The sequence below is a fragment of the Protopterus annectens genome, chromosome 2.part1 (genome assembly GCF_019279795.1).
Source record: "Protopterus annectens isolate FY-2018-M chromosome 2.part1, PAN1.0, whole genome shotgun sequence".
NCBI classification, from domain to species: domain Eukaryota; kingdom Metazoa; phylum Chordata; order Ceratodontiformes; family Protopteridae; genus Protopterus; species Protopterus annectens.
The window spans coordinates 1,510,317,406-1,510,334,935 of NC_056729.1; the positions used below are offsets into that span (position 1 = coordinate 1,510,317,406).

General features: G+C 42.2%; 1 protein-coding gene across 1 annotated transcript in view; it reads left to right on the plus strand.

Moving 5' to 3' along the window:
- MEGF6 (multiple EGF like domains 6) overlaps nt 1-16,797 on the plus strand; it is a 2,184,612-nt gene extending 2,167,815 nt beyond the window's left edge. The window contains exon 34 of the mRNA XM_044062967.1: nt 15,522-16,797. Within this exon, the coding sequence (XP_043918902.1) occupies nt 15,522-15,580 (59 nt within the window). The 3' untranslated portion in view covers nt 15,581-16,797. The remainder of the gene's footprint in view (nt 1-15,521) is intronic.
- The last annotated feature ends 733 nt before the right edge of the window (nt 16,798-17,530 follow it).

Genomic DNA, 17,530 nt, shown 5'->3' on the forward strand with positions numbered 1-17,530 from the left:
ATAAACTACTCTATTTGGAATAGCTTCGTGGCTGGTTCGTCTCTACAGCACCTCTTTCGTGCATTATTGGTTTTTGTTTGAGTTGCTACACTTGCTTTATTTGGTTATCTGGTTGGTTTTTGAGTGCTGAGACGAAACTTCACGGAGCTGTATCTGGTTATGGCGTTGGAGGGACAGGAAGAAACGGGTCAAGCCAGAAAGCTTATTGGGCAACTCACGGAACTTATCGATTTGCTCACGCCCCTGTGCCGTAGTTTACTTCCTGGAAAAGCGCACGAGAACTCAGAAGGTGGACTCCTAGAAGTGGGTAGCATTCAAGCTACAAAGAGGAAAAGGGAGCTTATAGGCAAAGATATTTACGCCGGTGACCCTGGAGAAACTCATTTCAAGTCTTTCGATCCTAGGAGAACACCGAGAGTTCTGGACTTTGACGCAGGAGGGAACACATCGAATAATGGTCTTCCATCTGAAAGAGGGGCTCGACCCAAAACACAAGGTACTGTTAATCCGAACCATAAATCAACTAATGAGTGGTTGAAAAAAGAATACCACTTTAACTTGGACAATAATAACTTTTATAATAAATGTCCAGATGGTGATTCATATGCTATGAAACTAGACAAAATGTATAAATTGATGTTACAATATAGAACGCTCACTATTGAAAATGGGTATTTACATGAATGTTTAGATAAGAGATTGTCCCTAAAGGACTAAGGGTACACAAATACCCTAATAATGTGCAGATAGGGTCTACATTTCATCAAAGTTTGTTAAAAGTGTTCAATAGATGTGGATTAGACATTGTACAACTCATTATAGAGGAAAATGATAGAAAACAAATCATGCTTGAAAATGAAATTAATGAGCTTGATTTATTTATTAAAAAGGATCTTATTTTTGGTATTATGGAGGAAAGGGAGAAATATTTTAATATTAGACAAGATGTGGATTCAAAGTGTGAAGTTACTCTACAGCGGAAGATTGGGAAATTAAATAGGGATCTCAAGGAATACGCTGACAATACTAGTTATCCGAAACCTGCATTTTTTAATGATAGAAATAAGTTTTATAATAGGAAGAATTTGGATGGAATAATAAATGAACAAGATTATGAAGAGGAATTCCCACCCTTACAAAGAACAGAACAAGAACAATATTCTTGGAATAGGATGGGAAATTTTCCAAAGGGAGGGGGGAGGGGGAGGGGGAGATTTTATTAATAGATACCCCATTCTCTGGACTCAATATTGATGAAATTGAACATGAGATTATTGTAGAAAACAATATCAAATGTACGTATGGTGGGTTTACGATTTACAATTTTAGTGATATAGTTTTAGATAAAGAACATTTTAGTCTTTTAAGTAAGGATGTTAAGTTGTCTATCTCGCCTTCATTCTTGCTGGATGGGTTCGGAGCCGACCTCGGCTCCGACTCGGCCACTCTAAAGCTTGAGAGTTGGTTCCACCGGCTCGAGGCTCCCCTTATATCCCACAATGCTAGGCGAGAGTTACCTCAGATCTCGTTTGCCGCTACAGCTTCGAGGTTGGTTATTCTACCGGTTCCTGGTGAGTTTTAGCTTTTTCTATAAAAGTTACTCTTTTTACCCCTTTTTTAGTTTAATTATTCTTAAATTAGTGTAGTTCATTGAACTTTATCCCCGAACCTAATTTTTCCCGTTTCTTGTTTAAAGAACTTTTAGTTCTTCCCTTGGGCCTTAGGCCTTCCCTTCCCTAGGGAGTGTTTGTGTAGTGTACTACTGTTTATTGTACTTTATTTTTAGTATTTTTACTAAACTTTGTAATTTTGACAGGGTATAACTGGTGTGTTTGAGTGTGTGTTTGTGTTCACCAGTTAGGCTATGTCTAAAGAAGCAAAGGTCTCCGGATTCAAGAAGTGTGATGCGTGCTGTCAGAAAATGTCTCTGACAGACGCTCACACTTCTTGTGTCTATTGTCTGGGGCCTTTGCACCTGCAGGACTCCTGTGCTGTCTGCCATGGCTTCAGCCCCAGGGTCCTGCAGGAAAGAAAAAACAAGCTTATATTGAGAGGCTTGTTGAAGCCTGAGGATTCCCTGTCTGTCTCAACAGGAAGCCCTCCAAGGCATCGAGGTCTTCGGCTCCGGCTTCTGAGCCGAGACCTCAGGTTGTTCAACCTTTGCCTTTATCGGCTCCGGCTGGAGCCGATAAGACTCAGTCCACAGTTTCTGTGGCTTCCTCGGCTCCGGCCGGAGCCGAGGTTATCGAGGTACCCGTGTCGGCTCCGACGAGATCTTCGGAGCCGACAACCAGAAAGAGGTCTAGGTCACCTTCTCTTGGCTCCGTTCATTCGGCTCCAGGATCTCCCCTGCTGTCTGAACGGAGCCAAAGGTCTCATTCCTCTAGGTCATCGAGGCTGTCCGATCATGACCTTCAGAGGGTGGTGAGTCGACTACTCAAGTCTGAGGCACTAGCCCAGATGCTTCAGAGCCCGACTCATCAGTCGGTGCCTGGCCCCCGTCCATCAACTCTTTCCTCCTTCGACTCTCTTGAGTTCGGAGCCGGGTCGTGTCGGAACCGAGACTGTGGTCACCTCGGAGCCGAGACAATTGTCTTCGGCCCGTCGTCGGCTCCGCTTTCTTCCATGGAGGAATCTCGGCGCCGGACTTCCCTCGTCGGCTCCGAGGGGGTGAGTGGCATCGGACCCTTGTCCGACCCCCCTCTCCCTCTCGGTGCTTCGGCGCTGGTGAGTTCGGCTCCGACATCGGCCTCGCAGCCATCACTGTCGGTGCCGAGGGGGGTCCTTAGCTCCTCGGAGCGGGGACCTCTGGCTCTGCCTGACAGGGGTGCTTTCGAGGTCATGCGGAGTGTGTTAGAGCCTGGCTCTACTCCACAGTCGGCTCCGTCAGCCCCTCCCTCTATGCTGCCTCAGGGTAAGTCGACTCACTCCCTCATCCCGGACCGCAGAGAGCCAACTTCTCAGGAGCTCCCTTTGAGGATTTCATCCTCTTCCGAGGCCTCTCCTGATTTGGCAGAAGAGCCCCCTCGTAAGAGGAAGTGCAAGAGGAAGCACATTGACTCACCTGAGTCTATCACGTCGGACACAGATCTGGATGATTCTGAGGGTTCCCCCCGTTCCCCTTCTGAAGATGTCTCATTTGCAGACATTCTGGAGATCCTTAAACAGAGGGGAAATTGGCCAGCCCTCAACCCGTCGGAGGACGAATCTGTGTATCTTGAGGCGTTTGGCTCTCGTCCTTCCACCTCCTGGGTGTCCCCCCCCTTCGCCCCCCTCATGCAGGTGGTTGCTAAAAAAGCATGGACAGCTCCTGATTCAGTGGACCCCACTCCCAGGAGACCCTCCAAATTCATCACAGCTCCATCAGACAAGGAATTTTTATCAAAAGGAGTCTCTGTTGATGCTATGGTGGTAGCTGCCGCCACAAAGAAGGAACTGGCTGATCCTTCAGTGCCTGTCCATCCACCTAACAAGGAATCTAGGTCCATGGATAGGTACGGGAAGTGGATGTTCTCCTCAGCGACATTTACTATGCGTTCGCTGAATTACCTGTGCCATTTCACTCGTCTTCAAAGGGACTTGATCAAAGAAGCGAGTGAAATGCTGAAGGACCCTACAGCTACGGGTTTCCAAGAGAAAATGAACACGCAGCTGGCTATCCTTAATTCTATTTCCAACTCCTCCATGCGCCTCCTCTCTTATGCGGCCGATGGAGCGAGCAGAGCCGCAGGAACAGGGGTAGCCTTACGTAGGCACGCCTGGATGCGGCTATGCAATTTTGCGGAACCTTTCAAGACGTCTTTCACGAACTCCCCTTTTGATGGATCATCTCTGTTTGGTCCACAAGTGAAAGAAACCCTGACTAGGTGCGAGACTGATGGCAAGACCCTTTCTGCCATCAGAGTCCGTTTTTCTACTCCTTCTAGGCCTTACCCCAAAGGCCAGAAGGGGGGAAAGATGTGGTTCCGTAAACAATCTCAAGGGACTTCGCCTGACGCACAGAGTCGGTTCCCCGCCAGAGGCAGAGGGGGGAACAACAATGGTAGACGTCACCCTAGAGGCAGAGGGGGTCCGCAGAACCAGGGCAATCGAGAAACGTCTTCCGATAAGCCCTTTCAGCATCCCTGAGGTGTTGCCCGACTGCCCATCTTCGGAGGCAGTCGGGGGAAGATTGTCACTGTACCCAGAAGCCTGGCTATCCTTGACACAAGACAAATGGGTACAGTCCATCATTTCCGAAGGTTATTCTATTCCCTTTCTTCGTTTTCCAAATCAGTCAAAAAAATCCCTTCCAGATGTTCCACCCGCTCAAAGGGATATAGCAGCTTTGGAAATTTCAAAACTGCTTGCAAATAGAGCTATTCAGCCAGTGCCAGCAGACCAACTAGGATCCGGAATCTACTCAAGGTTCTTTTTAGTTCCAAAGAAAACAGGGGACTGGAGACCAATTTTGGATCTCAGTATCTTGAACAGATCGGTCAAGAAAACAAGATTTCGGATGGTCACGCTGCAATCCATTCTTCCCCTATTGGGAAAAGGAAACTGGATGTGCTCTATAGACCTTCAGGACACGTACTATCACATAAAAATGAACAGACGCTCCAGAAGATTCCTCCGCTTCAGGCTGGGAACCAGTCATTTTCAGTTCAGGGCCCTGCCCTTTGGTCTCACCACTGCCCCTCGGGTGTTTACCAAATGCATGGCAGTGGTAGCTTCTCACCTGAGACGACAAGGATTCCAGGTGTTTCCATATTTGGACGACTGGCTCCTCACAGCTCCCACCAAGCATCTCCTTCTGATGGCCAGAAATTACACTTTTCGCCTGTCAAAAACTGGGTATCTCAATAAATTGCGAAAAGTCTGTTTTGTCGCCTTGTCGTACTATTACCTACATAGGCGCAAATTTAGATACTGTAAACATGTCTGCAACACTAACGAACCAAAGGATATCAGACATTCAAAAATTGGTATCACTACTTCTCAACAACAACAGAGCCAAAGCCAGGTTAGTTCTAAAGGTGTTGGGAATCATGGCAGCGGCCATACCTCTCCTTCCATTGGCCAGATACCACATGCGGATCCTTCATTGGATGCTTTTTTTCTCAATGGTCATACCAGGAACTTCCAATGTCTCACACCATTATGATCACGCAAGCATGCAAAAAGCATCTCATGTGGTGGATGTCTTCCCCCCAGCTCCTGTTGGGGAGACCATTTGTTCCACCTCCTCCGGTTGCTACTCTGACAACGGATGCCTCCCTGATCGGGTGGGGGCATTATCAGGGCAGGACAGTCCAGGGCACATGGCGACCAAACGAATGCCACTTGCACATAAATGTTCTGGAGATGAGAGCAGTGCTTTTAGCGTTGCAAGCCCTTCAAGACTCTCTTCCCTTGGGAACGATTGCAATCCAGACAGACAATATGTCTGTAGTGTGGTACATCAACAAACAAGGCAGAACCAGAACATACCTCGTGTGTCGAGAAGCACTCAGACAGTGGCAATGGGCGATTTCTTCTCAGCGTTTTCTGATAGCAACGCACATCCCCGGGAAGTCCAATCACATTGCGGACAAGTTGAGCAGAGCTATTCTCATGCCTCACGAGTGGTCTCTGAAAGACTCTGTAGTGAGAGATATTTCTCAAGTGGGGTCAGCCTTGCTGCGATCTTTTTGCTACTCCCCAAAACAGCAAGTGCAGAGAATACTTCACTCTATTCCCTTTACCAGGCCAACCCAGCAGGGACGCTAGTCCAAGTTTGGCCCCGGGGACTTCTGTATGCATTTCCTCCTTTCCCACTGATCTCTCAAGTAATACAGAAAGCTATCGTTCAGAAGGCCTCATTGATCCTCATTGCCCCTTACTGGCCTCGGCAAGTGTGGTTCCCCTTTCTGCATCGATTTCTCTTGGAGCGACCGTGGAGTCTGGACCTAGTTCCAGATCTTTTGACCCATCAGTCGGGTCAGTTTCATCGCTCCCTCCCCTCTCTGAACCTCACTGCTTGGTTCCTCCACTTCCAACCGTAGCCAGGCTTCCTCAATTATCTCACTCTGTTAGAGATATTTTGATAGCTTCCCATAAATCTTCCACTCGAAAGATTTATTTGAGTAAGTGGAAACGCTTTTCATATTGGGCACAAGGAAAGGACATAGATCCTTTCACCGCTTCCATCCAACTAGTCCTTGATTTTCTTGCTGAACTCTTCCATGCAGGTTCATCTCCATCTACTCTTAAGGTTCAATTGGCAGCTATTTCTAATTTCCATGTGGGTATTTCTGAATCTGCCCTAATGTCCCACAAACTCTGCAAAGCCTTTTTGAAAGGAGTTTTTCTTCTCAGACCTCCTGTAAGAAATCCTCCTTCTCCTTGGGACCTAAATTTAGTTCTTGCTTCTTTGATTCTTTCCCCTTTCGAACCTGCAGCTTCATGTTCCTTAAAGTTATTATCATGGAAAACTCTCTTTCTGGTGGCTATCACATCAGCTAGAAGAATTTCAGAACTTCAAGCACTCAGTTGTCGTTCTCCTTACCTTGTGTTCCATAAGGACAGAGTTTCCTTACGAACTAACCCGTCCTTTTTGCCTAAGGTGGTTTCAACATCAAATCTAAACCAATGCATTGACCTCCCTGTCTTTTTCCCGCAGTATTCAAATAGGTCTGAACAAAAATTACACTGTCTGGATGTTCATCGTCAATTAAGGTACTACTTGGACAGGACGAAACAATTCAGAAAATCTGATCAGCTGTTTGTCTCCTATGCGGAAAGCAGAAAGGGACTTCCAGTTTCAAAGGTATCTTTATCCAGATGGCTAACATCTCTGATTACCCTTGTTTATGAGATTAGACACCAAAACTGCCTAATAAGCCTAAAGCCCATTCCACCAGAGCTTTGGCTACTTCTCTAGCCTTCCAAGACAGACTGCCTATTGACACCATTTGTGCAGCGGCTACTTGGGCTACTCCTCACACTTTTGTTTCCCATTATAAGTTGGATTTAGCTTCTAGGCATAGAGCTAATTTTGGTTCCACTGTTCTCAGGAGTCTGTTCCGTTAGGCCACCCGGGACAAGGTGCTAGGGACGGTCCCATCCAGCAAGAATGAAGGCGAGATAGACAACTTAACATATAGAAGTTATGTTCTTACCATAACGTTCCATGTTAGTTGTCTTCTTCTCGCCTTCTTCTTAAGGCCCCACCCTCCTTCCCCCTGGCCCGGACAGACCTAGAGGAGTTGTGATCGTGACCTCTCTTTCTACCACCTCTTTCTAGTCATATGCTATTATGCATATTTCTTGGTTCAGGATGTAGGTCACCCTTTTTCTTCCTGTTGTTAGAGGTGGATTCTGTTTTACAGTTATACGGTTACTGTTATAAGCTGGGGTTAGCTTACAAACGAGATCTGAGGTAACTCTCGCCTAGCATTGTGGGATATAAGGGGAGCCTCGAGCCGGTGGAACCAACTCTCGAGCTTTAGAGTGGCCGAGTCGGAGCCGAGGTCGGCTCCGAACCCATCCAGCAAGAAGAAGGCGAGAAGAAGACAACTAACATGGAACGTTATGGTAAGAACATAACTTCTATGTTTGAAATATAACCCAGTGAAAAAAGGTGATGTCACGACTACTATTTTAGATATTAAGTTATTCATGAGGAAAATTAACTTATCTGTTTTAGCATCTAGGGCTGGTTTTAATAGAAATAATACTGATAAAGTCCAACTGGTTAGGAGTTCTATGTATAACCCCCCTTTGATTCCACAATTAAAAAACTTTGAAAACGTTTTAGAAAAAGAAATCAGGAAAAAAGAAGGAAAAGTCAATGGTAAAATGAAATACAAACACAATTTGAAAGAGGGTGAATTTAAGTTATTGGAAGAATTACACAGGAATCCCATATTAAGAATAATGAAACCGGACAAGGCAGGGGGGATTGTTATCATGGATAAGAATATGTACGAAGCAAAAATGTATGATATACTGAATGACGAAAATAAATATTCAGTCGTATCAAGAAATGAAATGTTAGTAGCATATAAGAAAGTAGATTTATTATTGGAAGATTTAGTTTAGAGAAAGTGATTGATAACAAGACGTATAAGTATTTGGAAGTGTGGAAACCAAGGGTACCCACAATTTTTGGGATACCCAAAATTCACAAAAACCAGATGGACCCTCCATTTAGACCCATTGTTACAGCTGAGGGAGCAAAAAGAGTACCTCTAGCCAAATATGTGGATCATAAGGCAAAACATATATGGGTCAATAATAAGACGATTTTAAGAGATTCATGGGATTTTCTTAGAGAACTTACACCAGAAGTATATAGGAAAGATTTAATTTTTATTACAATTGACATTATAGACTTATTCACTAGCATTCCCCATAAAGAGGGGATGGAATACTTTGAAGAAATGGTATTTTCTGATGAAAAAATGACACATGAAGAGAAAATTGCCACAGTGGCATTAATGGATGTTATACTTAAAAATAATTTCCTAACCTTTAACGGGGAATACTATCAACAAAGATCAGGAGTATCTATGGGAGCTGCATGCGCTCCCACTTTTGCTAACATTGTACTTTCTAAGTGGGAGGAGAAATATGTATTGCACTCCGGGTATAAACAAATTTGGATACTTTATCACAGATTTCTTGATGATATCATTATATTTTGGACTGGGGGAAAAGAAAAATTCTTAGAGTTTATGAATTATATCAGCTCTACTACTAATTTCTTAAGTTTTACATATACCATCAATACAGAATTTATTAACTACTTGGATGTGGAAATATTAAAGGAAAACAATCAGTTTGAAACTAGGGTATACAGAAAGGATACATACTGTAATTCCTATCTCCATTACGACAGTTGTCATCCTGCACATTGTAAGAAAAATATTGTAAAAGGGCAGTTTGTGAGAGGTTCCAGGATGACGAGTAGAGAGATTGATTTTATTGAAGAATGTAATAAGTTAGAAAATATGTTCTTGGAGAGAGGATACCCTAAGGAATTTGTTTTAGAGATTAGGAAGGAAGTAGAGATTGGGAGGTTAACCAAATTCCAACCTATAAAAGGTCAAGTCGACGATGGAAACATTAGTGGTTTTAATGCTAATGGTGGTGAGACTAAAGAAGTATATAAAAAAAGATTAGTGGTTGAATTTAACACGTTCAACCAAAATATAAAAGGTATATTTAAAAAAGAATGGGACAAATTTTTATCATTTTCTGATATGGAAGAAATTAAAAAGATAGAACCACATATAACATTTAGGAATCCACCAAATATTAGAAGTAAATTAGAAAGGACTAGTTTTCACAAAAAAGAGGTTAATAATAGAATAGGTACATTTAAATGTGGAAAATGTTCCCAATGTCCTTATGTTATGAATAAACAAGAGGTATTTATAGAAAGTAGAAATAAAAATATAAGAAACAAAGATATATATAATTGTAACACTCAAGGCGTTGTCTATATATCTATTTGCCAGCATTGCCAGGCATTTTATGTTGGCAAGACTGAGAGGGTTTTCAGAAGGCGTATCTACGAACATTTATACGATATTAGTAAAGCTAAAGACACAAATGCACTTTATAAACATTCTAAATGTTGTGTAGGAGCTGAATATTTATTCTTTGTTTTAGAACAAATAAAACCAGACTTTAGGGGGGGGTCCATGGGAAGAAATATTAGAAAGCAGAGAATTGTGGTGGCAGGTTTTTCTTGACGCTAGCAGGAAACCTGGTCTAAATGAAACTATATCCATTGAACCCTTATTAAAGTTAAAGTACAACAAGGTATGAATTTATATAGGATAGGGTTATTTATATGTGCATTATTTATTTATTTATTTTTTAGCTATTACATTATTTTCATATAGTATTTATTATTATTATTACACATTATTCATTTTTAATATTGATGTGGTGTATATATAATTCATGATAGAATATTGTGACATCACTAGTTTTAGATTATATTATCAAGTGTTTTTAACTCATTTTTAAACTCACCTAGATTGTCATATAATGATTGAATTTTGTACATTTTAGGTTAGCATCAATACAGAATTATTCATTTGAGTGAAATTGCATGTTTTGTACACTAGATGGAGTTTTATGAATTTGTCACACATCACTATTTTACGATAACATTATAGAATCATGTTTTACTTAGTTTCATTCACATTTTATTAATAATATTCAACTTATATTTTAATTGATCAAATGTTTTCATGTGTCTTTATTATTCAATAATCCACATACTAAGAATTTTTAAAGAAGTTTAATTAAACGAAATGATTTTGAAGCATAGATGTTTAATATTCATTGGATTAATGAATATTCATGAGGGATAATAGAATTGGATTTGTCTGTTTGAATGAACAGAGTTTGTTTTAATAGGTTAATTAGTTTATAATTTAGTATAAAAGGTAAATTGGACTGTTAAAAGTGTATCTGATGAAGTCCTAATTACTGGGACGAAAACGCACAGTGTGATTTATGAAGAGCATTAATGTTTTGGTTGTCTGTTTTGGAATAAACTACTCTATTTGGAATAGCTTCGCGGCTGGTTCGTCTCTACAGCACCTCTTTCGTGGATTATTGGTTTTTGTTTGAGTTGCTACACTTGCTTTATTTGGTTATCTATGATTGAACATGCTACTTAGGTGGAGTGCCACTTTGTTCTGTAGTTCGTGTAGAAAGCAGCCTGAGATGTTGTCTGGTCCCATGGATGCTGTATTCTTGGCTTTGGAGAGTGTGGGTTTTACCTGTGCAGCCGTGATTACAGGAACTTTGCATTCTTGCAGTATCTTTAGGGGGTGAGAGAGGGGTAAAGTTAGCACTGAACCTATCTGCCAGGATGTTGGCAATATCAGTTGGGTCTGTATATTTAGTGCCATTGTCCTGTAACTCAGAGCAGATCTGAGAGTTGCCATTGAGATTCTTGACATATCTATAGAATGCACTGCGGTTGTCTTTAGAATCATTGGCGATTTTGTTTTCCTAACTAGCTTTGGAGGAGTTTATCAGGGATCACAGCTTCTTACTGAGGCTGACCAGGGAGCTCCTCCACTCACGGGATTTTACTCTCTTTTGCAACAGTTTTTTCCTTCTGTTGTACAGTTTGTTTATGGCAGGGGACCACCAGATTGGCCTCCTATTTTTGGAGGATAGCTTCTTGGTTCTGTTTGGGATATAACGATCCATGCACTGATGTAAGTGCTTATAAAGTGCAATTGTGTAGGATTCAGTAGTCGTAACTGTATTGCCCATCTGCATGGGTGCCATGAAGTTCACCACTTCTGTCTTAAGAAGCATGAAGTTGGCTTTGGAGAAATTTTTTACCATGGTTTCCTTAATGGGGGGTGGGGGCAGGATGTGGATATCTAGGGTGATTAGCTTATGGTCGGATCGGACCAATGAGGCGCTGACTTCAGGTTTGGAACACTGGTCACTCATGTTGGTAATGACTAGATCTAGGATAATGTTGCCCCTGGTGGGGGTGTGGATAAGTTGATCCAGGGCATTGGAGTTTATGAATTCCAGAAAGCGTTGAACAAAGGAGTTGGTACATGAGTAGTTTTCCCAGTTAGTGGTGGGGTAGTTGAAATCACCCATTATTAGGGTGTTTGGTTGAACCCTAATATTTTCCAGTATATCAAGAAAAGAAGAGTGGGAATCCTGGGACATGGTGGGGAATCTGTAGCAAGCTACAATTTGGATTGCAGTTTTGCCCAGAGTTAGTTGCACTTGGATAACCTCGGATGCATTATGCTGAGCAACTAGCCTGGAGGTGTGGATATCCTTAATGAATATGGACACACCTCCGCCTTTGGTGTTCGGTCCTGGTTACATGGCCGAAAAGTGTCGTATTAGTTATAGCCTGGTAGTGCAAGGGTGCTGTCTGGAGCCTTGAACCAGGTCTCAGTCACTGCACAGATATCGATGTTCTCCATTTTAAGGAGTGCCTCGAGTGAGTGCATTTTGAGATTTAGACTTCTAGCCCTGAGTAGCATCACCCTCAGTTTTTGCTTGTCTGTTCCTGTTACGGTGGTGAATTTGTCATTTGAACCTTGCCTAAAAAAGGCACTATAGGGGCGGCAAGAACCTTAGCCAATATCCAAAATACCAGGTGTGACAGGTGCAGGCCATCTCTGGCAAAGCATTGTGGTCTGTCGACCATGTCATCCCAGGCAGACAGAGACTGGATCCCTTTAGAATGACACCAAAAGCTTAGCCAGTTGTTGAAGTCAATCATTTTGTCCTTGTACTGCGTTATCATTCTGGGTGATGGCAGAATGCTACTCAGGGCTAGGGTCATACCTGCCTGGGCTACAAGATCAGTGAGCTCTTCCATGTCTCTTTTCATGTAGTCCAGGGAGGTATGCCTCGGGTCGTTCCCACCAACATGGACAATGACAGAGTAATATTTGTACTTGTTGTGGAGTAACCTGAGTGCGTGGGTTATGTGGTGGATCCTGGCACCCGACAGGCAGCTGACAGTAACCTTCTCCTTGTTTAGTCTAGTAAGTGGGACATTAGTGTGCCTGACTATAGAGTCACCTATGACTAGTGTGTTGGGTACATTGTTTTGCCTTATTGGCTGTGGCTGAGTGGCACACTGAGTCTGCGGGCTATGTGTCATTTGGGTTGTGTTGAGGGGGTGGAGGTTGCTTGCATTTCTGCTTTGGATGTCTCTGTTGCTTGAGTAGATTATTATTGACAGCCTCCGCAAATGTTTTTGTGTTTCTGTGTGTGGATTTTGGTGGTGTAGATTTAGTGAGACTATGTGATGAGTGTGGTGTGGTGCAAGTGTTTATCCTCTCCTCTTGACTGTCAAGTTCAGTCTTGGTTGGAGAGAGCTTTACCTCCAGTTTGGCTAGATAAGTGCATCTCTCACAGGTTGTAGTGTTGGGTGGTAGGAGGAGAGGATTGTCTGTGTACATGAGGCAATTTCTACATTGCCCAAGATGCCCAGATTCATCGGATAGAAAGGAGAGAACACTGGGAGTTGACCCTTGGACATGCCTGAATAAAAAACTATTTTCCTCTAGATAAGTGAGGAAAGTGAGTCCAGGAGCTGTTTTTCTTTAAGCAAGCGAGGAAAGTAAGTACTAAAACTGTTTTCCTCTAGGTAACGAGGAAGGTTGAATGCTCTAGTAATTAGTAGCTTATTTAGTGCTTACAACAAGGTCTGAACAAGTGCTGATCACTAAAAAGCAAATTCAAGTGCTAAAACTAAGAATCTGTATCTGGACTAAACTAGTTACAGGAAAGGGGGGAAACAAGTGCAAATGCGGGCTTTTAAATAAGAAAGTTGAGAGAGATGCAAAAACTGCCCAAACAGCCAATAACTACAATTTCTGGGCCAGAACCACTCCTTATGTGGTAGGTAAGTTACCTAGTGTTTACCACTCCCACTGATAAGCTAGAAGGCTTCCCTCCAACACAGAAAGCTTGGGGTGCTCAGAAGCTTACATACAGTCCTGGATACAGAAAATCTGAATCTGGACTACACTAGTTACAGGAAAGGTAGGAAACAGGCTTAGATGTGCAAGCTAGCACACTTGAGTATGTAGCAATGTTAGACCAAACAGTTTAAAAAAATGCAATTAAATTAAAAATGACTAAAAACAAGTGCAGAAAGGGTCTATTAGGTAGAATGAGGTAAAGAGATGGGACTGGGGGGAGTGTCCAGATAAAATCTACAGTGGGGGCAGGCAACTGCAAAAGCCTCCAAATTTAAACAACAAGGCAGGAATAGGTAGGGAAAAAACACCTTCAGCAGAGATCTGAAAAACTATACAGTGAAGCAAAAATAACAGTGCACAACTCCGAAGTCAGCCAGCAATGATATAAAATTAGTCAAGCAACAATTAACAGTACACAACTCTGAAGTGCCAGAAAAATATACTTAGCTCTGTATATCTCCAGATAGTTTGAAGAGCACTCTGTCAGGACACAGGAAGGCTCCAGCAATGATATCCATCTGGTGACATAGGGATTTATGCACAATTTTGTGATTTAATTTATAATACCTGATTGGGTAATTTTACTCTCGTCCATGGCCTTAGTGACTTTGTCAAAGAAATCCGCCAGATTCAGTAGGCATGAACTGCACTTGACAAAGCCGGATTGGGTTGGGCCCAGTCTTTGGAGGTTTCCAATGTCATTATTTATCAGGTCCATGATTATTCTTCCCATGGACTTACATATAAGACTAGTCAAACATATGGGTCTGCAATTTCCCAGGTCAGTAGATGGTTCCCCTTTATAGGTTCATAGGTTGATACTAGGCTATCTGCCCTAGGGCATTTATAAGCCTAGCCAGAGTGTGTTTGGCTTTCACCACCCTTTTAGATTAGTTGACTGTGCCTCTGTATAGTTGGTCACAGAAGGTAGCCCTTTTAAGGTTAGTTTACTGTACCTCTGTCAAGCAGGGGCACAGAAGAGATCCCAGGGGTAAACTTACGATCTCCCATCCACTTGTCAAGATTTCTTTTGAAGAGGGTCAGTGAGGGGCTCTGCCTAACATGGATTGGGATTGTGTTCCAGAGTGAGGGGAGACTGTTGTTGTTGTCCTCCACTCTACTGGGACAAAGCCAGTTCAGAGGGTGTCATTAAGCAAGATCTTAATTGACTTGATAAGTCCTGATTTAAGCTGTTTAAGAGGCAACCAGGTATAGCATCAGGCCCCATTGAAGTTGTATTATTAGCTTTACAGAGCACATTGGTAACCTGTTCTTTGGTGATAATTGGTGGTGGAGGATATTTCTTGGGGGAGAACTAGGGGTGATGCATAGGTGAAATTTGAGGTGAATTTGTTAGCAGATTTGGTATATCTTTGAGCTGTGTATAGGTGATGATATCTAAAATGGATTCCACACATTGCTGGGTGTTGCTCTTAAGAAACAATCAGATAAGTGCATAATCTTTAGCTGTATTATGCCTGCTACTTTAGTCTGCCACCAATCCTTTACTTCAGAAATTTTAAACCACGGGAAGCAGTGATCCTGTATGTGATTCATTAACTAAGCATTTGGGCACGTCATAGCAACACATGGGGCTAGGGATGGCTGTAATGTAATAGGCATGCTAGCTAACACATGCATTTTTTCCTGGCTGTTATGCATTGCAGTCCACTGTTGAAGTGACATCCCACCCCATACAGAAAATGGGAAAAAGGGTTTGTGGATGGATGGATGCATTGCAGCCCAAATGTCCCATGTAACAGCATCATATTTATTTATATAGGATAGTGGGAGGACAGAAAGATAAAAACAGAAAGTGTGACTCAAGTATGTATCACTGGAGTGAACAGTCTATTTGTATGTTGCTAGGTAGAATAGATTTTCATATTGTTTTGATACCTAGAAGTTATCATTCTGTGAGGTTTGTAGATGTGGTCTGCTGTTGCTATATTTTCCTCAATGACTATTTTTTCTGCACTGTTTTTTAAGATGCACTGGTAGGAAAATGTTTCATGATCCTTCATTAACCCATTCTTTTTCTTTTTCTTTTAGGTGGGCCACCCAGTCTTCCACAAGAGAGAGAGCCTGGACTGTCAAACAGAGGAGTATAACCATCTATTGTAATGAATGCTGTGAATAATTCACATTACTGCAGTTTGGACAGAAGTAAACTATGCCATTTTCTTGAACTGAGGGGAATCAAGGTTTACATCCTTAAAACGTTTAAATGCTGTCTGAAGAACTGTGACATAAACTCATTGACAATCTTGAGTACTATTGAATCATGATCTATACATTTTGAAAGTTTGACAGCAAGTGTGATGCTTCTACCTGCCCTTTTCAGAGGGGATGTAAACTGTAACTACTTGGTTTTGTGAATTTTGTCATTGAAGGCAAAGCTTTGCTTGCTATGCTTTCCTTCTCAGAACAGTAACTGCAGAGAAACTTTAAAACTCATTTTAGCCAACTGTGCAAAGTTGAAGATGGAGATGAACTAGATCAGAAAGATCAAATCTGTGGTCATCTACTTGAATGATTAAAATGACATGACCTTCACCCCGGTCACCTGTACAGCCTAACTTTTCTTAACAGCTTTTAAGCAACTTACATTTAGAGGAACAGAATTGCCAGGCTGGCATGATAAATGAAATTGGTGTGATGCTTTTCCAGGAAAATGAAAATAGAGTCTGCTATTTAACAGACATACTGTAAAGTGTTCTGCTTTTCATAACGTTTTGATTTTTATTCACTGGACAGTTAAGAAAATTTAAATGCAAGGCTGCATTCACATAACACAACTATGGTATGTTGGTAAAGGAGAAAGGCTGACTGTTAGACATAGCATCCTTGTCAGAAATATATACAAATCCAATGACATTCACCTTTGGGGTGGGGGGTGTGCTCTCATTTTAAAGAAGACAACCAAAATAGAAAAATATTACTGCTACCTAGTGAGACTGGCCTAATTTGTTGACTTTGGTGTAAGTCATCAGTTTTTTTCAAGGAGCATTTTGGGTTTTAGTATGGAAATATTTGAGGAGGTTTAAGGACAGTCATGTTATTACTTTATTTTTAACAAGCTGATGTCTTGGATACTTTATAGCCAACAAGCAGAAGTGATTAAAGGTTTAGTGATATACAGTTTTCTTAAGCCATATTCTACCCATTATTAATAGCTTAGTAATTCTGAAATCCTGCTGATAGGCAGGTGCTGTCCCACTTATTTGTAGTGCTATGTATATTCAGTCCTGTAATAAGTACAGTTTAAGAATGTGACATCTCATAGGTTTTGGATAAATACCACTTCTTTTTGGGGTCCTGTTTAAAATCAGATGTTCTTCATCTCACATTGCTGCAGTCCTAACACTTGGGTAGTCCGCTGTCCCAGTCGGCCCGAATACCGAAGTATAAGGCTGACGTCGGTCAAGGCGCATTAGTCTGACGTCAGGACGTCAGGGTACAAATGCGCATGACCGACGTCATATCCTCAGTCTTTTTTGCCGCATGGTCCGATGCAGAAGCAGTATTGCGAGTGCAGGTTGGCGTTCTGAAATTTTCTGAAGTCGGAGTTTCAGACCGAATCAAAGTTGGCTAAGTACCCGTTGGGGAATATTTTGTTTTTTCTTGCCTCAGTATTTAACCGGATGTCAGAAAAAGTGAATAACTGTATTTCTTGTGGGAAACAGATACCTCATAGGGATTACCATACCTTGTGTATACCTTGCTTAGGGCCTGAGCACGACGTTGTTGGATGTCGCTCTTGTGCTAGATTTAACAAACGCACTATAAAGAGAAGATTAGACTGTGCCAGGTTAGTTTTTGGGAAGCGTTGTAATTATAAAATGCCGTCGGATGCTCCGTCGCCCGCTTCGTCTAAAAAGCGCAAGGACAAAGCAGTAAAGCCTAGGTTGGAAGAACCGTCTGTCCCAGACGTCGGTTCTTTAGAGGGCTCAGTGGAGCCGGAGGTTCTGCCAGAAGTTTCCTTGGAGTCTCAGGGAGAGACTTTACTGTTACAAGATGTGTCCTCTCAGGAGGTAGGCCAGGCTGAGGGGGCTTCTCAG